At 40.9% G+C, this 21,139-nt stretch overlaps 6 protein-coding genes across 6 annotated transcripts; 2 read left to right on the top strand and 4 right to left on the bottom strand.

Annotated features, from left to right (window-relative positions):
• Window positions 1-1,482: 1,482 nt before the first annotated feature.
• On the top strand, window positions 1,483-8,207 carry LOC108146303 (cysteine and histidine-rich protein 1 homolog). The gene is made up of 8 exons (XM_017272255.2): window positions 1,483-2,078; window positions 5,579-5,637; window positions 5,757-5,871; window positions 5,932-6,055; window positions 6,130-6,282; window positions 6,831-7,108; window positions 7,173-7,276; window positions 7,336-8,207. Exons 1-8 carry the CDS (start codon window positions 1,728-1,730, stop codon window positions 7,361-7,363), a joined length of 1,212 nt encoding a protein of 403 aa, XP_017127744.1. The 5' UTR covers window positions 1,483-1,727; the 3' UTR covers window positions 7,364-8,207.
• A 262-nt stretch (window positions 8,208-8,469) lies between these two features.
• Window positions 8,470-9,330, bottom strand: LOC108145704 (protein FAM207A). Its single transcript, XM_017271265.2, has one exon. It carries the CDS (start codon window positions 9,246-9,248, stop codon window positions 8,709-8,711), a length of 540 nt encoding a protein of 179 aa, XP_017126754.1. The 5' UTR covers window positions 9,249-9,330; the 3' UTR covers window positions 8,470-8,708.
• Window positions 9,331-9,644: 314 nt separating this feature from the next.
• Window positions 9,645-11,252, top strand: LOC108145924 (cyclin-dependent kinase 8). The gene is made up of 2 exons (XM_017271610.2): window positions 9,645-9,845; window positions 9,918-11,252. Exons 1-2 carry the CDS (start codon window positions 9,715-9,717, stop codon window positions 11,143-11,145), a joined length of 1,359 nt encoding a protein of 452 aa, XP_017127099.1. The 5' UTR covers window positions 9,645-9,714; the 3' UTR covers window positions 11,146-11,252.
• Window positions 11,165-14,659, bottom strand: LOC108145921 (putative glycerol kinase 5). Its single transcript, XM_017271607.2, has 6 exons — window positions 14,322-14,659; window positions 14,158-14,251; window positions 13,106-13,605; window positions 12,331-12,768; window positions 12,096-12,259; window positions 11,165-11,517 (listed from the first exon to the last, which is right to left on the bottom strand). Exons 1-6 carry the CDS (start codon window positions 14,505-14,507, stop codon window positions 11,241-11,243), a joined length of 1,659 nt encoding a protein of 552 aa, XP_017127096.1. The 5' UTR covers window positions 14,508-14,659; the 3' UTR covers window positions 11,165-11,240.
• A 663-nt stretch (window positions 14,660-15,322) lies between these two features.
• On the bottom strand, window positions 15,323-17,134 carry LOC108145927 (CRAL-TRIO domain-containing protein C3H8.02). Its single transcript, XM_017271616.2, has 2 exons — window positions 16,779-17,134; window positions 15,323-16,178 (listed from the first exon to the last, which is right to left on the bottom strand). Exons 1-2 carry the CDS (start codon window positions 16,935-16,937, stop codon window positions 15,669-15,671), a joined length of 669 nt encoding a protein of 222 aa, XP_017127105.1. The 5' UTR covers window positions 16,938-17,134; the 3' UTR covers window positions 15,323-15,668.
• A 677-nt stretch (window positions 17,135-17,811) lies between these two features.
• LOC108145920 (sphingosine kinase 2) lies at window positions 17,812-21,074 on the bottom strand. Its single transcript, XM_017271606.1, has 2 exons — window positions 19,989-21,074; window positions 17,812-19,148 (listed from the first exon to the last, which is right to left on the bottom strand). Exons 1-2 carry the CDS (start codon window positions 20,987-20,989, stop codon window positions 18,122-18,124), a joined length of 2,028 nt encoding a protein of 675 aa, XP_017127095.1. The 5' UTR covers window positions 20,990-21,074; the 3' UTR covers window positions 17,812-18,121.
• Between the last annotated feature and the right edge of the window lie 65 nt (window positions 21,075-21,139).

A 21,139-nucleotide genomic window follows, 5' to 3' on the forward strand; every position in this document is an offset into this window, starting at 1 on the left:
GATGTAAAGGTTAATAAATAGCATCAGAAAAGGAAATGAGAATACTATTTTCTTTTGTGGAAACAGCTGTAAATAAATTAACAAGCTTCCTCGACAAAAAGTTATTTGAAGTCAATGGAGTTTTTCTGATAATCCTTACTTTTCAAATAGCAAATAAATTATTAAGAATGACACATACAACTTTTTTTTAACAAGAATTAAATATGTATAGTTTTTAAAATTTTAATAATCAAACTCGTTTATCCTTAGATTTTCTCTATAACGCTATGGTTAAAAAAAAACCGGAAAAAAGCCATCTGAACCATCATATTATTAAGACGCAATTTGGGCAAAGTTCTGTTATTCACACCAAATTGATAATAGATTTATGTTTAACAAACCAAAGTCAATGTTTTTTGTCTAATTTTTTTTGTTTTTTTTTTTTAATTGCTGCCGCTGTTGCACACACACACACATAAACACAAACAATGCCACACACACCGACACAATACCAACATGTCTGCTTGAAAAGTGGCGTTTTTTACTGGGTATAGCACGGCTTATTCGCTTGTACCGACCATTCACAGTTCGTCAGGTATGCACTCCTCCCTCACTTTTGGTTTGTACCTTCTTTTTGCACAATTTACAAACAAAATTAAAATAGTTGAATTCTTACATGTTTTTCGTATGCCGCACGCAGTGTGACCGCATCTCGCGAGTGACGAATTACCATCAGTCAAGGACCAGGGCTGCTAAACGTGGCTTGACTTCAGCTTTTAGTGTTGGATAATGAGAACAACTTGCCCGCTTAAATCAAATTTTCTTAACAGGTTTAAGGTAAGTTTTTTAGGGTAAGTTCCAATATATTTGGCCGAAAAGAAGGCTATGTCTGCAAATTGTTTATGAGTTATTTTTTTGTATTTGCATTATTTTTTGAATGTTATTTTCCAATCAAAACTGCCGCTGAAAATTGACGGCTAAGCAAAGGCGGTTCACGGAATTTCTTTGTTTATTTGTCAAGAAATGCTAAAACAAACAAGGCACATCGTATTCCGGAAGTGTAAAATGAATTAATTAATTAATTAATTAATCATATTTTCCTACTCTTATTTATTGGCAAGCAAAGTCTTTTGTTAAAATTGTCATTTTATATATTGGATACTTCGTAATGGGGGGAAAATCAAATCTGAAATCCTTTGAAATACTATTATACTATTTTCTATAAACAACATAATTTAAGTTTATTTGGCTATAACATTTCTGTTAGAAAACGATATATTAACATTTCAGTTAGAAATTGCGTTTTTCATTGTGGTCGAACTAACATTGAAATGTTAGCGAGACGTCGAACTTACAGTGAAATGTTAGCGAAACGACGAACTAACAGAATAATGTAAGCGTAACGTCAAACTAACAGAAAGAGAGAGAGATTTTCTGAGTGCTCTCAATCTCAGAGAGCAAATTTGAAATTTGAGTTTGAATTCGAAACGACCGAACGGCCCTTTCCAATACTGACAAAAAAAAAAAAACTTTCTAGCGAGCGGACGTGTGCAGCGGACGAAAAATATCAGAACAGAACTCAAGCAGTAGGACTGAAGCGGGGTGGCAAAGAAAGTTCCATATGAACTGAGTTTGCAAGCGGGAGAGAGCAACTGCGTATATTGTTGGTGTGTGTCTGTGTGAATTTCCGTGTGCGTGCGAGTGTTTGAGCAAACACAACAAACATTTTTCCAAGGAAGTTTCCAATTATGTCGACGGTCGAATCCTCCAGTGCGGCGGTTCAGCAGCCGCCGTCCTCGACATTACCGTTGCTCGGCGACAACCAGGTGGTGATGCAGGCATCCACCAGTTCCGGCGGCTCCGCCTCCTCCTCCTCTTCGGGCGGGGGCGGAAATAGTGTGGTGGGCGTGCCGCTGGACACGCAGAGCAGCGGTGAGCCGCCGGCCAAGAAACAGTTGTTGGATTCAGGGGCCACCAGCAGCAGTTCGCTTTCCAGTGCCGCTGCTGCGTCGGGAATGCACGAAAAGTTGGCCCACCGCATCTCCAATGCCCTGTGTTGTGCCGTTTGCCTGGATCTGCCCAAGACGGCCATGTACCAGGTGAGTTGTGGGGTTGTTGCAGCGAAAAATAAGCCTTTAAAAAACCGTTTTAAAAAGAAAAAGATAACTTAAAATATATGAAAATGCCTGTGTGTGTGTGCGTCATTCTGTATACAAACAAATCGTGGCAGCTCAGCTGTAGAGTAAAATACACCTCTCCCTCTCTCTCTGGGCCCCCTCACCCGCCCACGACACACAGCTGTGCCAGAGCGAGACGGCTGGCTGGGGCTCTCTTGCATTCGCCTTGAAAACATTCAGAGAGTGCGAGGGGGAATGAGCGCGAAGGGCGCACCTAGCAGCATAAGCAGAGACAGTGCAGCGGACTCTCTCGCACTCGCACTCTCTTCCAACTAATGCAGTTTTATTGCGTTTTAGAAAACCAACCCCCCATTTGAACCGTTGCATTTCACACTATGAATTATAGCTCCCATCCCTCTATCCCCTTCTCCCTTTCTTTTGCGCAGTAACATTTACTGCAGATTTTCTGTATTGCGTCATAGAAGTTGGTATTGTGTCTTCGCCATGGCCTATTTTAAGCCACAACAAATTAACAGAGATTCCTGCTTTTCAAAATCGTTTACTCAGTTCTTTGGCTAGTTCCTGCATTCCTTTTCATTCACACTTGAGCGACGTCGTCGTTGTTGCTGTAACTGACGTTGATTGAATTTAATGCACAAATACACAGAATCTTGAAGAACTGGGCAGGGGCGTAGTCTGCGATTCGTCAAAGGGGGCTTTGTCAAATAAATCGATATGCTAGGATGAACAAAATTTAAACATTAAAATGGATTTTTTTAAGCTGATGAAAGTTGAGTGTTGGCACCAAAAAAAAAAAATAACATATCTTTCAAAGCACACATATGTATGTACAATACATACATAAAACTATTCTTGAAAAGGGACCCCTAATCCCAAATCTTTTTACGTAATGCGTATGTGTAGGCTGACATTGCTCTCTTTCTCTAATACACATGTGCCAAGGCAAGGCAGAAATAACTGCGTCATTGAAATTGGTTTTGTATTACGGTATAAAGATAAATATCTGCTGACCCACACAGAAATGTGAAATGAATCTTTTTGTACCCAAAAAGAAAAACAAAAAAACGTGTCCAAAAGTCAAAAGAAATCACACAAAATGGCCAGGAACTTGAAGAAACCAGCAGAAACTATTAATTAGCTAAAAAGAATCCGTAATTGTTTTCCTTTTTGCATTTCCACTCTTCTTTATTTGTATGTATGTATGCCAGCGCACACACACACGCTCTGCGATTTTTGCTCTCTGTTATTGTTTTGCTTTTGCCACTGCGTTGCTGTTGTTGTCTCGCTCTCGCACACGTCGTGGCCAAATCAGCTGTTTTGGGGCCCCTGGGCAAAAATAAATTCAAATAGTAAAACAGGAAAAAACAAAGAATACTACACATATTTGTTATTTGAAATGCATAAGAAGTTTTTGACGAATTTGTGGAATCAGAATGCTGCAGGTTTTTAGGACCTGCAATCTGGAATAAACTCGTTTTACCAGTTTCCCAGCCACATGTGTTGTTGTTGGGTTCTAAGTGTGTTTGTGTGTGTGTGGGGAAAGGTATACCTGAAAACACACCTGAGTCTTTTTTTTGTCATCGTCTATCTTTTACTTGATTTCCTTTTTTACCTACGTCTGTTGACGTTCTCTTCATCTTTCCACTCCCTATCTACAAAAACACCATCAGCTGGTTTTGTTGTGTCTGCGTTGTTCTGCTCTCTGTGTGTTATTGTTTTCCAGGGGAGAACGAGTTAAACTCCTTTGTGGATTCAAGATCCGAGGATTTTCCATTAAACAATCGGATTCGCAAGCAGCTGCTCTGCCTGCAGTTGGTCTAGGTCATAAATTTCCAATCAAATAACACGATTTCACGGGTTCATTCAACTGCAACAATACAGTAATACACTCGAATATCTCGGTATTCTGAACAGATACACAAAGAACACGGGAAAAAATTGTATTTTAAAAGTCAAAATATCATAAAACGCTAGATCTTCAAGCACAAAACCCATGCTTATCTCATGACATTTGAGGTTTTGATGGTTAAAATTACACACCATTTTTCTTTAACCAAACTTTTCCTAATGAAAGATAATACTTAATAAACTAAAAAGAAATTGGAGCCGGTACTACCCCCTACTACAACATATTTTTAAATATTTAGAGGAATTGTGGAAATCATCAAAATATTTTATGCCAATGTGCACATAATTTTGGGGGAGATTTTTATCTGCTTGTATTTCAAATCTCTCGAAAATAAAACAAACGATGTCTGCAAAACCCATAGTCACTTTTGCTTGGTAATGATTTCTGTGACGGTTCTCGTGATTATCAAAATTTTGTTATGTGCACAAGATACACAAGAAAACCATTGCTTATCGCTTGAAACTAGCGGCTCTGTCCACAAATAGTCCCGACGGACTATCGCTCGCCTCCTCCGGCGCAGAATATTTCCCAAAATAGATATAGAAATTCCAAAATGAGGGAAGCAGCCCGCATTCCACACAACAGAATTGTAAATAAACGCATGCGGCGATTTAATGAAGGTTTTCTTACAGCAGCGGGGGTTAAATTTCACATCGGGGTTTTCCACTTTATCTGGCCGTTATCGGTCCACTATATACCCGACCATTCATCAATTGCTTGACCAACTCATATCCGAAAACCAATTGAAAAACACACAACCACAACGTTTTAATTGGCTTTCAAAAAAAAAAAACAAAAAAAAAAGAACATTTGTATGATAAAGTACGCTAAATTTAACCCAGAACTATCAACTATTTATGATTTTGATTTTTCTGCAACCTTATTTAGATAACTTTATCTCTCCTAATGATTAATCTTAGTTAAGATAATAATCCGATTTCGTAACCTTTGTAAGCACACGCAACAAAAAAAAAAAAAAAGAAACATAAGATTGTAACTATAAATGCTAAGTACATAGAACAGAATTCATAATAGCATTAAAGTTTAACCCCAAAATGTATCCAAAACAAAAAAAAAGAACCCAAAAAAATGAAACAAAGAACTGAATTGAATAAATTTGCAAAGGAGAGTGCAAACTTGAGAGTGCAAAATAAAACCAAACTACAACATAGCGTTTTTATTTCAACCAAAAAAAAAAAAAAATAATACACAACCGGAGCCTCTAAGCTAAACATTTTCAGACCTCGCTTCAGATCACCTCCTGCCGAGAAATCCATGCCTCACCACCACCCTCCTCTCCCCAAAGAAATCTCCAAAATAGATTCATTCATTCAGAACACACCCACTCACACCCATAAATACAAACAAGCTATCTGCAACAAGGCCGTATTTTGACTAATAGAAAACTTTTCTTCTTTTTTCTTTAATTGCAGGTTAATTTTCATTCCACTTTTGTTTTAGTTTTCAATCTCTATCCATCTACCAGTCGATTGTTTAGTCGTGAATTTACTAAAATTGCATTTCCCTTTCTCTCTGCTCTTTTCGATTTCAGTGCCAGATGGGTCACTTGATGTGCGCCGCCTGTTTCACCCATCTTCTGGCGGATGGACGGTATGAATTCACTCTAAACAACAAACTAATAATCTTGCAAAGGCATCTTTTAACTAACACTAACTAAGATAAGCTTTTTACCCTTTTCAAAATGTTTCTTAAAAATATATTTTCAATAGCCTGCGCGATCAAATTGCCACTTGCCCCAATTGCCGTGTGGAAATATCAAAGAGCACTGCTTCCCGAAATTTGGCTGTGGAGAAGGCCGCTTCCGAATTGCCCAGCGAATGTCAGGTGAGCCTTATAATAATTCCTATTTCGATTCAATATTAATTAACTTATTTTGTTCCATAGTTTTGCAACAAGGAGTTCCCTTACAAATCACTTGAACGCCATGAACAACACGAGTGCCAGGAGCGCCCCACCAAATGCAAATATCATCGCATTGGCTGCCAGTGGCGTGGACCCTTTCATGAGAGTGAGTAGTGCCCCTCGTCAAATAAGATATAAAGAATAACCCATATAATGATAAAAATTCAATTCAATTTATAGCTAACGAACACGAGCGCAACTGTTTGCATCCGCAGAAGTCTGGCTACGAGGTAATGTCGGCCCTGGAGGCCCACGATGACAGGATCAAGGAGGAGAAAAAGATGTTCAACACGCTGATTGACTTGCTCAGCTACGAGAAGATCATATTCAATGGTGAGACATTCCGGGCTATTGAATTTTAATGCTCATTGAAATTAAGATTAATTGTTCATGGTTATTGGCATAGAAGTCATGCTGAAATGCGGGCAGTAAAAAATGTTTATGGTTGAGTGTTAATAGATGGAGTGTCATACAATATCATAAGGGTATTCTGTAGAGATCTTAATATTAAAAACCAGAGATCGAAAATAATCATTATTTGGGAAAGAGAGTTTTAAACATCAAAAATCAAACTTCACTCTTGTCCCAAACAGTATAAAGAATTGAAAACAGTCTAGTATAAAAATAAAGTAATTAAATAACGATAATTGGTCTGTCTCTGTGTAAAAAAAATGATTAATTAGGAATATTATTATAAGTTACATTTGTTGTTAGCAACTAACAAATGCCAGTAATCTTTTAAAAACAAGTCTTAAATAACAAATATGTATGTGTAAAAGTAGGTTCTGCTAAAATTAAGAAATAAGTATAAGTAACATATCTAAATAACTATTTATTTCAATTTAATTCCAAATCATCTTTATTCCTATGAACCCTTGCAGATCTTCAGATGAAACCCTATCGGACGGACGAGTACGTGCACAAGCTGTTCTACGAGACGGCCCGCTTCTCGGCCTTCAACCAGCAGTGGGTGGTGAAGGCTCGCATCAACAATAGCCAGCGCGATCCTCACCAGTCAAACGAGCGGACCATCACCTATCAGCTGATCCTGAAAACAAAGACCAGCACACCGATGAGCATACATTTTTTCGCGCTAAAGGGCCCCTTTTCGGATATGAAGGTGTCCACGCAGATATACAAGCACGAGTTCACTGAGACGGTAAGTCTATATAGTTGACAATGGGATGTCACAAAAATCTGTGATCTTTTGCCTTCCATTTCAGAGTACCGAAAGTGAGTATTATGTTTTGCCACTACCAGATGGCATCGGCGGTACCGGCTCAAGTGAATGCAACCGAATGCTGGCCAACAAAGGCATTAACTTCCGGTGAGAACCCTTGGAATGACTTCTCAAATTCGTATTTAATAAACATTTTCCCCTTGCAGCCTGCTCATGTTTCTGCTGAACAAGTAAACACGTTCACTGTGCAGCCGATAACGATTTTCAAATTAGCTTAAGTTTGTTGTTTCAAACTCTTGAATGTGCAAAACCTAGACATAGTTGACTTATATTTTCTATATATAAATGTATATGTATAACTTCGAAATGGAGACCACGAGCCTAGCCTAACAGAGACCCGCTCCCCGCGAACCCACAGCCCGCAATCCACAGAAACGTCGTATATTGCAATCAAGATAAACACGATAAAACGCAGACGTAACGCGGAAGGTTGTAACCTAAGTTTAGTATGTAGTCTCGCCTACATTTTGTACATGAGATAATGCCATTTTATGGAGACACTTTTCAATAGCTATGTTAAATTTGCTGTTAGTGCTGGTGGCGAAATGGAATCGATTGATGGACAAGACGGCCGATGTGTGTGGACTATATAATGTTTAAATGATCTCACAGGAAGGAGCCAGCAATTCACGCTAACCCGATAATACCGATAATAACCATAAACTAGCTGTAGATTAACTGTCCGGACGCAAGGACCTCGAGTCCATGGCTCCGTTTTCACCGTAAGAAGAACAACACCAAGTTGAAATTCGAAACCTTAGCAGGCGCATATATAACGCTCTATGGATATAATGTAGCTCTAGATTACTACGATCACATAGCCCGGGACTAAGCAAAAACACCGAAAAAAAGAAAACAGAAAATAGAGTCCTCACGTTCAAATCTTGTCTAATCCTCGTTCTGTTGACCCTCTTACGATTTAATGCTTACAACTTACATTCGTATGTGTAATATTTATATGCATCGTTAAATAATAACTATACCTAATGCATATATAATAAAGATACTTCTTAATAAACATCAACGTGGTTTTAGTTGGGATAGGTTAAAGTGTAAAATAAACCAAAATTTAGGAAATTTGAATAAATTATGATACTACTTTTGAATCATTATTTTTTATGTTTTCTGTAGACCATTTATTTAAAGAATGCCAAATTGTTTTATAAACTGAAAAAGTGTAAGGTTTACATTTTTTTTGGGTCAACAGGTGAGTATATGGATTTGTTGTCATATTTTTGTGACGTTTAAAAAATATAGTTAATAGTTATTAAAAAGAGTACTTTCAGAAAGCAACAGTCTTCTTTATTCACTCTCAAACATGATTTTCTGGATTTAATAATTATATTTGAAGGATTTTGTATAAATAAATAAGAACTAGTTTTTGTTTTTGTGGTTTGAGGCACTCAACAGGTGAATTGAAGAAATTTCTTTTAATGGCCATTTTTTCTATTATATGAAGTAAAGATATTTCTTAAAATATAAGTATACCTCAAACCGACTTCAAGGGAGCAACAGGATTCTATTGATCATCGTCCTCCTCCATCGCTTGGTACTTGTTGCGCACATGGGAGGCGATGACTTCGCGGGGATTCTTCTTGAAGTTCTTGTCCTTGATGAGCTTCTCGAAGGACTTCACGCGGTTGACCATTTCCGTGCGTTTTTTTCGGATCTTTTCGTTGGCAGTTAGGTGAACTTCTGGTTCGGTGAGAGCCGCCTGTTCGCTGGCATCCTTTTGCTTGGTTTTCACCAGGTTGTAGATGTCCTGCAGGGAAGGTAGTGCATCCCGAAGTGGCTTTAGGTCCCCAATGACCTTGGTCTTCTCGCGATTCTTGCGCGCCTGCTCCTCCTTGCGTTCCTTTCGCGTTTCGGCGAATCGCTTGAGTAGTTTCTTGTGCTTAGCCTCGGATTTCTCCTTTTTGGAGGTCGTCTTTTTTGGCGCGAGTGTTTTGTGAAGCAGTTTGTCCTGGCGCAACTTCGCCTGCATATCCTGCGCCTTCTGCTTTGCCGCCCCCACCACGCTCTTCGCCTTCGCTCTCACATTTCGCTTGGTTTTGGCCATTTCAATGGGTTTTTCTGCTCAAAATAATCAAAACAAACGGACAGCGTGCTAAGTTCCCAAAATCAGTGCTGACACACTAGGTTATCTCTGTAATCGGTATCGTTTTTGAAAACTAGCCAAATGCGGTAGAAAAATAGCTAGAGCAAGCCAAAGTAAAAATGTTTCTTATAAACTACTATTAATAAAATTAGTTTTCATTATGAGAGATTTTAACAGCTTTTTGACAATAGTCTAGTATATGGTTGTATTTTTTAAATAAATGCTTTCCTAACTTTCAAGCTAAACAATAAGTTAATATTACTTAATATCACCATGTTTTTAATTTCTAGCTAGAACATAGCTAGATCTATACATTTGGCTGAGCTTCCATCCCTGGCCAACGCTTAGTTATCGGCTATCGGCGAACAGCTGACTGGCGGCATCCGAATTTACAAACAATTTGCAGATTTTATTTGTTCTATGCAAAATGGACTACGATTTCAAGATGAAAACGCAAATTGAGCGTACAAAAGTGGAGGACCTGTTCAACTACGAGGGCTGCAAGGTGGGGCGTGGCACCTACGGCCACGTCTACAAGGCGAAATGGAAGGAGACAAGGTGGGCCGTGATCATTTCTGGGTGCTCCAAATTGCTCCAATATATATAATTCTTTATGTCTCCAACTTTAAGCGATGGCAAGGAATACGCCTTGAAACAGATCGATGGCACTGGACTGTCCATGTCCGCCTGCCGCGAGATCGCTTTGCTGCGCGAACTGAAGCACCAGAATGTGATTACCCTCATCCGGGTGTTCCTGTCGCACAACGACCGCAAGGTGTTCCTGCTGATCGACTATGCTGAGCACGATCTCTGGCACATCATCAAGTTCCATCGGGCGGCCAAGGCCACCAAGAAACAGGTGGTGGTTCCCCGTGGCATGGTCAAGAGTCTGCTCTACCAGATTCTGGACGGGATTCACTATCTGCACAGTAATTGGGTGCTGCATCGCGATCTGAAACCGGCCAACATCCTGGTCATGGGCGATGGCAACGAGCGGGGTCGCGTTAAGATAGCCGACATGGGTTTCGCGCGCCTATTTAATGCCCCGCTGAAACCACTGGCAGATCTTGACCCCGTGGTGGTCACCTTTTGGTATCGTGCTCCGGAACTGCTGCTCGGCGCACGGCATTACACCAAGGCCATTGACATCTGGGCCATTGGGTGCATCTTCGCTGAATTACTCACCTCCGAGCCCATCTTTCACTGCCGCCAGGAGGACATTAAGACCAGTAATCCGTATCACCACGATCAGCTGGACCGCATCTTCAATGTGATGGGCTTTCCGCAGGACAAGGACTGGGAGGACATCAAGAAGATGCCGGAACATCATACGCTGACGAAGGATTTCAAGCGTTCCACTTACTCCACCTGCTCGCTGGCCAAGTACATGGAGCGGCACAAGATCAAGCCGGACAGCAAGGCCTTCCATCTGCTGCAGAAACTACTGCTGATGGATCCCAACAAGCGTATCACCTCCGAACAGGCCATGCAGGATCAGTACTTCCAGGAGGAGCCGCTGCCTACGCAGGATGTGTTCGCCGGCTGTCCCATACCATATCCCAAGCGGGAGTTCCTCACGGATGACGATCAGGAGGACAAGTCGGACAACAAGCGGCAGCAGCAGCAGCAGCAGCAACAGCAGCAGCAGCAGCAACAACAGCAGCAGCAGCAGCAACAACAGATGAATGCCGAGCCGAATGCCAAGAGAGTAAGATTATCGGGAGCTGGAAACCAGCAGGACTTCCATCATCAGCAGCAGCAGGCCCAACAGCAGCAGCAGCAGCAACAACAGCAGCAACAGCAGCAGCAGATGATGTTCAACCAGCAGCAGCAGAACTTCCAGCAGCGATTCAACTGAGAGACTGACAAATGCAGCATTTTTTCTACCACTAGCCTTCTAAGTATTTAATGACCCTAGCGCGTAAAACATACAAAACAATTAAAGTGTACAACCTAGTACCACTCGCTGAAACGGGCTATTGCTTGGACCCACTTGTCCATCCGGGTTGCTATCGTTTTGTACTCTTTCGGCCGCGGCTCAAAGATCCGCTCCACCTTCCGGAAACACTTGAGATCCTCCACATTGTTCCAGATGCCATGGTTAATGCCCGCCATGAATGTGGCGCCCATTATGCTGCTCTCCGCATTCTCGGCCCGCTCCACACTCAGCTGGCTGAGATCGGCAAGGAACTGGCAAACGAAGTCGTTGCGGGAGACGCCTCCATCAACTCTGAAATATAAGTAAATTTAAAGTTTAATAAGTTGTCTACCAAATATTTTAATTAGCATCGGGTTGGTTACTATCTGATAATTAAATAGCCTAATGTTTTTATATTTAAATTAGCAGCGAGTTAAATCTTTGCCTTTTGGTTAACCTTTTATTTGTGTTCCTACTAATAGGTTTTTTTGGAAAGGAAATAACTGATAATTATGGTAGAATTCACCAAATGCTTACAATATTTAAACTAGCAGCGGGTTTATTACTACCCCATAGTTTAAATAAGCAACTGATTAATTATTTTTGGCACTTCTTTTTTAATGTTCCTACTTTGCTTAATTGTCTATTAAAACAATAATAGGTTATGGGAAGGAATTAAATGTTTGCTGAATTTAAATGACTACCCGACTGTTAAGTGACATACAGTTATGTTCCTACTTTGCTTAATTGTCTATTAAAATAATAATAAATAATAAAAAGATTTAGCTGCCCAGTCTTAAGTTAAATTAAAGTTAAATTGACTATACAAAGTATATGAAATATTCGCACCATGATGCGTAAGTAAACAACAAATTATTTCTAAGATTTACCTAATCCTTTGAAGCTTCTGGGAGGTTTCCCTTTCAGCAGCATCGATTAGTTGCACCAGGCGAAAGACTATACTCTCGAGAAGAGCCCTCACCATGTGAGCTTTTGTGGTGGACGGACTAAGGCCAATGAAGCCACTTGCTGACCGATAATCGTTCACCGGGGGCTGTCAAAGATAAAGTGAGGGGATTAGTTAATCTCAAATTGGTTACAGTGGAGATTGCAAATATAACTCACCCCCAGGCCACTAAAGGCAGGCATAAAGAACACGCCATTAGTGTCGAAAACAGACTCTGCAATATCCGAGGTATCCGCAGGATTCTCGAAGAGCTCGCAGGATTGCGCCCAGGTGACCACGGTGCCAAAGTCGTGGGATGCTCCCTCAATGCAGTAGATGGCTTTGCTTTTGACTTGCCACGCAACCAGTGGATACATTCCAGAGACGGCTGCATGACATCGTTCACCCGTGACCAAATTCAAAAACGCTCCAGTGCCCATGGTGACCTTGACATCGTTGTTCCTAAAGCATTGGGAGCCCCACATGGCAGCCGTTTGGTCACTCAGTGAAGCTGCAATGGGAACCTTTGTGTTCGCCCAATCCGAACCCAAAGCTGTAGGATGCACATGTCCGAAACCTTTGTAGCCATTGTCCACCACACGGGGCAGGATTTTAGACTGGAATTAATGCAAGTATATGAGACAAAAATTATATTTTATTCCGAGCTATATAATAAAGTAAATACAACCTGCAGTAGATATAAGACTTTTGGGACAATTTAATCCAGAAGTTATAAAATTGAAACACTAGTTGAAGTGGAAACGGACAAACGGACAGACCTACAAACGGACATGGCTAGATAGACACTTATAGTGAAACTGATCATAAATATGTAAATACTTTATAGGTTTGAAAATGTATCCCTCAGTGTTTATGCTAATATTTGATCGAAATTATAATACTCTATGTTGGGGTATACAAATCATAAGATTTAAGGGAATATATTAGACTCACATTGATGCCAAAGAGCCAACTGATCAGCGGCGACCAACTGAGCGTGAAGGGATCATACAATCCCGTTGCCGTGCTTGAGGTTACATCGGTTATGTGTTCCACATCCTTATCACGACTGTGGCCTGTTCTCAGCTTGTGCAGGATCCACGAGTCCAGCAGTTCCACACGAGCTTTTTTCTGTGTCAAAGCCTGCTTCAGCTTCTTGTTGTGCATTATTTCGAATAGCAGTCTCGGCGTAACTTGGCCATTCATCAGTTTAAGGACACTTCCGGCCAGGAATCGTGATTGACGGGTCAACAGGAACAAGGCATAGGAAAACCAATTCATGGAGCTCTTTGTCCAGCTGGTATTCCAATGCTGCACCAGTTCATCGGCGCGCAGGTCCTTCCAGGTGATAAAATTGTGGTAGTACTCGCCACTGCGATGATCCCAGGTGAGAAAGGTACAGCGTTGCGTGGAGATCGTGAGGCAGGTAATGTCCAAAGGTGTCAGATGGGCATCTGCAAAAGGTATAGGAAGGTAGGATTATTTTTGTAATTAATAGTAAGGGTAAAAAGTAAATATTCATAATATCATGGTTTACATTAACCAAAATCGAAAAACAAAAATGAATTAAATATAATTTAATTCTGAATAAAATAAACGTGTTGGTTTACATCAGCTTTTAAACAGATTTAAGAACTTTGTAATAGGAAACTAAAGGTAATAGTCATTAAAAAAGTCGTAAACATTTTTGTTTCGAAACATTTTTACCTTGATCATAATAATAATTAAATATTAATTTTACAATTGTGTTACCAATTCTATTTAAAAATGCGTTTTTCCATATAGAATTTCCAAATCAAAAATTGTTTTGAAATAAAAAATAATCTGACTTTATTTCTAACTTTAGTTCTTAAATTTAAAATATTAACTCATTTGTGAACTTAGATCTTAAAATCCGACCGACGTTCATCATAGTTTTTCTACGATGGCTATTAAATAAATCGATTCTTACTAAATCCAAGCCTGTTATTAAACCTGTTGTTGCTTTTATGGTATCCGATACTCACTTTTTACCGCCAGCCTAATAACATTTACAATTTTACGCCACAAGCTCTCCGGTTCGATTTCGAAATAGCCCGGCTGTGGGTTCAGTAGCTCCACCTAATTGCGCCAAAAGTCAAAAGTTTAATAACTTTGCCCCCATGGGTCACTTGAAGATCGAATCACTTACGGCATCCACGGCCGATCCCCTGACCACACATCGTTCGTCCAAAACGAAGCACCGCACACAGGTGGTGCCCACATCCAGGGCGGCAATGAAAGCGGGTGCTCCTGATCCTGAATCTCTGGGAGAATCCAAGTCCTGAGGAGCACCCCCTTCCGATTTTTCAGCTACTTTTGTTGGAGGCGCCGACATGTTTCGCAGCGCACGCTTCGACGATCACTGACTTTTGGACGCAGTTACTCCAGTCTTCTCCATTTCGCTGCTGTTATTGTGATTGTTATTGTTATTGTTCCGGCGAGCTCTCATTTTTTTTCTCAGATTTCCTTATCAAAAGTGCTTGACTTTTGTTTTTGTTTGTCCAGATGATAACCAGTTGGTGTCAGGGTTGTCACCTATTTTTTGAGTAGCCAGAAATCGGCTAGCTAGAACTACTTACAACTAATTAAATTTTGTTCCATTAACTTTACTTTTTTCAAAAATAATGAATTTTCGTTACCCTTCAGTTTTATATGTTTTTGAATTTTTATTTAGCATTACTTATTTTATTGATAACAACAACTGATTCCACTAGATATACATTCATTAAATGATTATTCGAATTCATTACAATAGTTATTTATTAGGCACAACAACAAAAATATTTCATAAAATATGATCATATATATGAAAGTATATCTATAAAGCAGAAAGGATATATACTAGTCCTTGAAATAAAACATTAATATTTATAGCTAAAAACAAAGCCATAACAGTGTTGCTAAACACAAAAAAGCCCATAACTGATTGTTATCGCAGCGACAGCTCTAATCGGCGCATAATTCAAATCTAGAAAACCATAATATTTTGATAAGAGGCACGATGCACTATCATGAGTCGTTTAGGATTATGATTCTTATCACTTGCCGAATGATAAGCTCGCTAAATTTAGAGCACTATCGAGCCACCCCACAAAACGATTATTCACGTGTGCCATGCATCATCACCCTCTAATTTTTTTTTTAACGACATTTCTTTTACAACTTTATTTGCTGTACACATAGACACTTGCATATATATGTATGTATATATATATATATATATATATAGGTACGAATTCAGGTATATAGATACTACACATACAAGATAAACCTTTATCTAAAATAGTTAGCATTGTACTAATAGTTGTGTGTGTCCAATAAAATACATTTTACAATCAACAATGTTAAACACATCGATTTGCACATAGAGTAGAGAAGCCCCCCTTCTCTTGCAAACTTAAGACTTAGGTACTGGTTTCGGTTTTGGGTTCTCTTTGGGAGATATGTCTACGCCTTACAGGAGCTCCAAGGGATGCTGATTTGAAAGCGGATAGCCTTACATATCCGTTGGCAGGATGTCCGGAATGAGATACTGGCACAGCTCGACCTCATCGCCCACAAACTTGACCTTCTTGGCCGTGTTATCGTCCAACAGCACACGAATGGCCGGAAAGATGGTGGAGAACAGGGCCGGCGAATTAATGATTAGGCACACGCCCAAGCGCTCCGGAAAATGCTTTCCCAGCAGCCAGATGAGATTCTGGACCAGTTGGTAGTCCATGCAGCTGGTGCTGAACTCTGCCAGATCGAAGACGATGCACAGGCGGTCGGTGACCTCCTCGAAGCACTTCTTGCACGCCTCCTCCAGGTTGTAGACGATGAAGCGGGTAAGCTCGTCGATGTCCCGCTCCGAGCTGTGGTTCTTGGCCGGAATGTAGATCACCGGACGGCCGATGCAGTCCCGATGGCGCAGCAGACGGGCCTTCTTGTCCAGTTGGCTGCGGTCCATCTCGGCCAGCTTGTCCACTCCGTAAGTTTCGCGCCACTTGTTGGTCTTCAGAATGGCCTGTGATCGAAATAAATATTTAATGGTAAATATTAAATAGGTCTTATAAAAAGGAAAGATCCCAAAAAGCCAAGATCGCTTAGCTTAACTATTCTTTGGTCGGGGCTACAAAAGTCACTATGGTTTTGAAATCAATAATACAGGTACCTAAAAGTATGCAACATTTTCGGAGTGTGATTTAGTCGATTTATTAGCACACTTTTAGACACCTAAATGAGGAATTTCAAAATAAACAAATAAATAGGATATTAGCGTACATACAAACTTTTTCAAATTTTATAATAAAAAATGGAAAACAAAAGTCAATTATAATCTTGGAAGTGTAGTGTGCTGTTTATTTGATCTTTAGCTACTTTACCAACCGAAGGTCAAAGTCACCTTCGACTCTTAAAGTGCTAAAGGATTTCTATGTCCAAAGGATATCAAACTTGTTAGTATGCTTTCTAATATGAGCCTTAATGATCTTGCAAGCTGAAGGTCAAAGTCAGCCTTTTACTAACCCACAAATGCTATAGAAATGATATATAGGGTGTTTTAAGCTTCAATTCTAGTAACTTTTTATGTGTTAAAATTCTTGGTTTTTATTTGCGAATGGCTTACTTGGAATGCGTCATCTGTGGTCTTGAAGGCGCGAAGATAGCGCCGCAGCGAAAAGTCGTTATGATATTGCTTCGGATCCGCCTCCACAATCAATTTCATGCGCTCCTTCAGATCCTTGAAGTCCTGCTCGTTAATTGGCGCCAGCTCCTCGGACGACATATTGCAGGGTTTAAATCGATTCTCGATGGGAAATACACTGCGATTCCGTGCTGGAGAGCCTCGGATTTCTTACGGAATGTGCTGACACTATGTGAAATGCAAGCGGAGCTGTTTATTTTTCCTCTGAAATGTTTTTTTCACAAACGGAACGGATTTGTTTTTCTCTTTTTCTGACCAGTGTGACCGGCTTAGTATTGGAAAGTAATATATCAATACCATATTCAAAAATACTATATGAATATACTAAATACATTCTTACCGTTAGTTCGCATGGTCGTTAAATTTAAATTGAAAATTGTCAGTTAAAATAATACTTGGTGTCTTAAAAACCTATATCTAAATAATACGTTAACTGAAAGAAAATGGATCGCTATTGTATCCATAATTATTCCTTTCCTCATATTCCAAATAAAAGAAAACAATTATTTTAAGCTCAAAGATTTTATTCACTCGTTTCATATGATCCGTAAAGATTTTCAATATTTTTTTTCTTCAAAGTTGTGAAATATAAAATGTTCAACCATTTAATCCAAATATATTTCGCAGTGTTTTTTGTTATTATATTTGATTTTTAGAAAGGATTAATTTTAAAACATGTTTAAAGATTTCATTAAACTCTTTAATTTTTTTGCACAGTTTTCAAAAAGACATAAATTAAAATAAATTAAGAAATGAACCCTTTAGAGTTGCAGCCATAAAAAGTACAAAATTTACATGCTCTTCATCAGGCATAATTATATACATATTTATATTTTGTAAGTAACTGCAACTATTAAAACAAAAAAAAGATAATACATGACTGGTTGGCAGAAGCAAACTTACTTTTTCATTTAGCTGCACAGTTTAAAAAAAAAACAAAATTCAAATATATGTATCCTTTTGAGTTTCACACATTTTTTTTACTATTTGAAACAGCGGACGTGAAAAGTATAAAACTTGTAACCACTTAATTTGGCATATTTATATACATTTAAATATTTGAAAAGCAACTTCAGTTATTAAAAAACAATTTTAATACATGATTGTTTGGCAAAAGCAAGCCACAAAAGGACATAAAATTGGAAGAATGCACAACTCTCTCGTCGCGGTCATCTATGTTAGACCCTAAGTAATAGCTACAAATGCAGAGATTCCTAAATTGAGATTTCTATTGCTTGTTGGTCGTCTTGAGCCTCAGCCTCCTTCTATTTGGGCACCATGACGCGGGCTATGCCCGGCAGGACCTCCGCTTGGAGTGGCCCAAACTCGACCCTTTCCCCGTCGACCGTGATGATGCCATGATTGTCGTGTGGCTCCAGCCGGAACGCCTTCACTGGCAGCACCTTCACATACTCGTTGTTCACATCCGGCAGGTGAGTGCCCGAGCTCATATTGTAGAGGAAGCTCAGCAGATGCGGACGACTGATGCCGCCGCGTATGAGGATGAGGTAGATGGTGCCATCGTTCAACTGGGCCTTGGGCGCAAAGTGGCAGTCGATGCCCAGATGCGTCTGATAGACGGCATGCATCATCACGAACTCGCCCTCCTCCACCAGCCAGCCCTGATCCTCGGGCAGGGGTTCCCCGAGGTCGGGTAGTTCACTCGACGGCCCGTAGTTCAACTGCCTGTTCTCCAGCGAGGCGGCCGCCAATCCTCCCGCCAACTCGCTCTCATCCGCCAAACTATGGTAGATGCTCTCCGATATGGAATAGTAGAAGCTGCGCCGCGATCCTCCGGACAGCCAGCTGTCGCATCGCGAACGGAACGACTGATTGATGGACGTCTCCAGGGATATAACATCCGCAAATTCCTGCGGCAGGTACTCGGCACTGGAATGATAGCTGGCTGCTGGCTGTCCACTCAATATGTCCATGTGCGTGTTGCAGCTCCGGCTTCCCTGCATCCTCCGGCGCTGGTCAGCAGCATATCCGGAATGGCTCTGACTCGATGAGGAGCCAATCTGCTGCTCCGTCGGCAGGTAGCTTATCCGACCGTTGTACGTGCGCAGATTCACCAGGCGGTACAGTGTCCAAATGGTGAAACGCTGGTAGCCCAGCAGCCGGATTCGCTCGCTCTCGATGTCCACGTCAGAGATGAGACCCCAGCCGATCGACAGAAAGGAGTAGAGGGAGCGATTCTGTAGCTGCACACGAACCACATCCATCGGAGAACTGCGGCCACTGATTACGGTGAGGGCAGCTCCCAGCACTGGTTTGCTGAAGTACGGTTCACTGGTGGGAAAAGTAAGGAGGTTTAATTAAGTTTCAAAATAAATAAGGGTTTTTAGTTTAATGCCTGCTTTCACTGTCTAATGATTAACTCACATTTAATTTGAAAATTATTGCCTTTTTATGACCTTATAAGATGACTAAATAACATTGCTAAATCGATTTTAAATTATTTTCCAAATTAAATTGTACAGAATACCAAATAAGTTCTTCTAAACAGCCTCTTTATACCCACTAATCGTGCAATTATTGTTTAACTATTGATGAACGGAAATAATGGCCATATATTTTAAAGGACTAATTAACATGAATGGCTATTACTTTAAGATTATATCGATGCTAACTGATAGGGGGTTTTTTTATTTACGAAGGTAAATGAGTAACTAGAATATGAGCTGTTGCAGATATTATTTCATAATCATATGACTTAATTAAAAAACAATGGGCTATGAAATATGGATAGTGAAAAACTAGAAGGTATAATTAGTTTGGATGAAATCAAAAATGTTAAACTAGTTCAATAAAGTAGAAGTTACAAAATTGCTTGGCAATTGGTTAACTAGAAGTTAAGCTCAAGTGATTATTATTAAAAGAAATGTGATGACTACCTTAAAAAAGCAATGATCAATGAAAGTGTAAAACAAGAAGGTGTTATACGTTTAAACAAAATTGAAAACTAGAAGATTTACTTAGTTTACTGTTACAAAAATTCTTGGCAAATGTTTAACTAGAAGAAAAGTTCTAGTGGATATTACTATTAATCGATATGTTATAACCTTGGAATATAGAAAGTGATAAACTAGGAAGTATAATTAGTTAGAACTGAGAACAAATGAAACCTACTTGTAGCAATGGGCTATGGACCTGGCCAGTCCGTTTCCGGAGCCGCAGGGAATGATGCCGAGTGCCAGGTGGGGCAGGACGTGGGCCCAATCCTGGCGCTGCAGCAGACCATTGATAATCTCGTGGAAGAGGCCATCTCCGCCGACGGCGACCACGCAACACCAGGCATCCAGGCACCTCGTGCTCATGAATTCGATGGCAAAATTGGAATGTTTGGTCACGTACATATCGTATGGGACCTCGGCCTCATTCAGCACTGGCGTCACGTGCATATTGAAGACCTCGCGGGCATCGCCAGATCCAGATTTGGGATTTAACAGCACTAGGACTCTCCTTCGTCGCTCATCGGCCGTGGGCGCCACAAAGATCTCCTCCAGCGTGCGATGCAGTTGCCAGCGCAGCGATCTATACCACCGATCCGCCTCCCTCATGTTATCCTCGAAGGTGTCGAAGGATCTGAAGCGCAGTGTGAGCACCGTTCGCTCCCTGTGCAATTCCGAGCGAAGGCTTCTCTTTTTCAGCACATAGGCAAAGACGTAGAGAAAGGCGCTGACATCGCCACCGCCGCCGTCCAACGGAAGATTCTCCCGGCTGTTGGTGCTGCACTTGCTCGGCGTGGTGACCGGACGATGAGGGTGATGATCCCCGGAAGCCGAAATGGCCGGCGAATTGCCGGAACTGCAGGCACAGGCACCGGACATGGCCAAACGACGCGACTTCTTGGGACGCATACACCGGGCACCCACTATATCGCTGATCCGCACCTGCTGCTCCTTGACAATGCTGCCGGCGGGTGATTCCCGCTGCAGCGTGAATCCTGTGGCATCCAGGCGCACTCGAAATACGTGGCTGCCCTTTTTCCGCTGACTTGTGTAGAAGGTGTCGCTCACATCGTGGTGCCCCTCATCTGCATCCGCCTCCTCCTCCGCCCGCGAGGGCGTGGCCCTGGAACTACTGGCCACCGAGCTCGGGCTGGTGGTCTTATCAAGAGATTCGTTCATTTTGACTGGAGATTCGGAGCATGTTTTGGGAAGTCCAGTTTTTTACGGCTCCCTTATCACAATCATGGCAGCAGTGTGACCGTAGGCGGCAGGCGCAAACATACCAACTGGCAGAAAGGAACTCAAAGTTCTTTGGAAAATACCAAACTT

The sequence above is a fragment of the Drosophila elegans genome, unplaced genomic scaffold, assembly GCF_018152505.1.
Source record: "Drosophila elegans isolate 14027-0461.03 unplaced genomic scaffold, ASM1815250v1 contig_208, whole genome shotgun sequence".
NCBI classification, from domain to species: domain Eukaryota; kingdom Metazoa; phylum Arthropoda; class Insecta; order Diptera; family Drosophilidae; genus Drosophila; species Drosophila elegans.

Coding starts and splice junctions, on each gene's coding strand:
- LOC108145924 (XM_017271610.2), top strand. CDS start 9,715: ATGGACTACGATTTCAAGATGAAAACGCAAATTGAGCGTACAAAAGTG. Junction 9,846..9,917: donor GCGAAATGGAAGGAGACAAG/GTGGGCCGTGAT, acceptor TCCAACTTTAAG/CGATGGCAAGGAATACGCCT.
- LOC108145921 (XM_017271607.2), bottom strand. CDS start 14,507: ATGTCGGCGCCTCCAACAAAAGTAGCTGAAAAATCGGAAGGGGGTGCT. Junction 12,260..12,330: donor CTGCCTTTAGTGGCCTGGGG/GTGAGTTATATT, acceptor TATCTTTGACAG/CCCCCGGTGAACGATTATCG. Junction 11,518..12,095: donor CAGAAGCTTCAAAGGATTAG/GTAAATCTTAGA, acceptor CTTATATTTCAG/AGTTGATGGAGGCGTCTCCC.
- LOC108145920 (XM_017271606.1), bottom strand. CDS start 20,989: ATGAACGAATCTCTTGATAAGACCACCAGCCCGAGCTCGGTGGCCAGT. Junction 19,149..19,988: donor TCCATAGCCCATTGCTACAA/GTAGGTTTCATT, acceptor TTTTCCCACCAG/TGAACCGTACTTCAGCAAAC.
- LOC108145704 (XM_017271265.2), bottom strand. CDS start 9,248: ATGGCCAAAACCAAGCGAAATGTGAGAGCGAAGGCGAAGAGCGTGGTG.
- LOC108145927 (XM_017271616.2), bottom strand. CDS start 16,937: ATGTCGTCCGAGGAGCTGGCGCCAATTAACGAGCAGGACTTCAAGGAT. Junction 16,179..16,778: donor CCACAGATGACGCATTCCAA/GTAAGCCATTCG, acceptor TTTCGATCACAG/GCCATTCTGAAGACCAACAA.
- LOC108146303 (XM_017272255.2), top strand. CDS start 1,728: ATGTCGACGGTCGAATCCTCCAGTGCGGCGGTTCAGCAGCCGCCGTCC. Junction 5,872..5,931: donor AATTGCCCAGCGAATGTCAG/GTGAGCCTTATA, acceptor TTTGTTCCATAG/TTTTGCAACAAGGAGTTCCC. Junction 7,277..7,335: donor AACAAAGGCATTAACTTCCG/GTGAGAACCCTT, acceptor TTCCCCTTGCAG/CCTGCTCATGTTTCTGCTGA.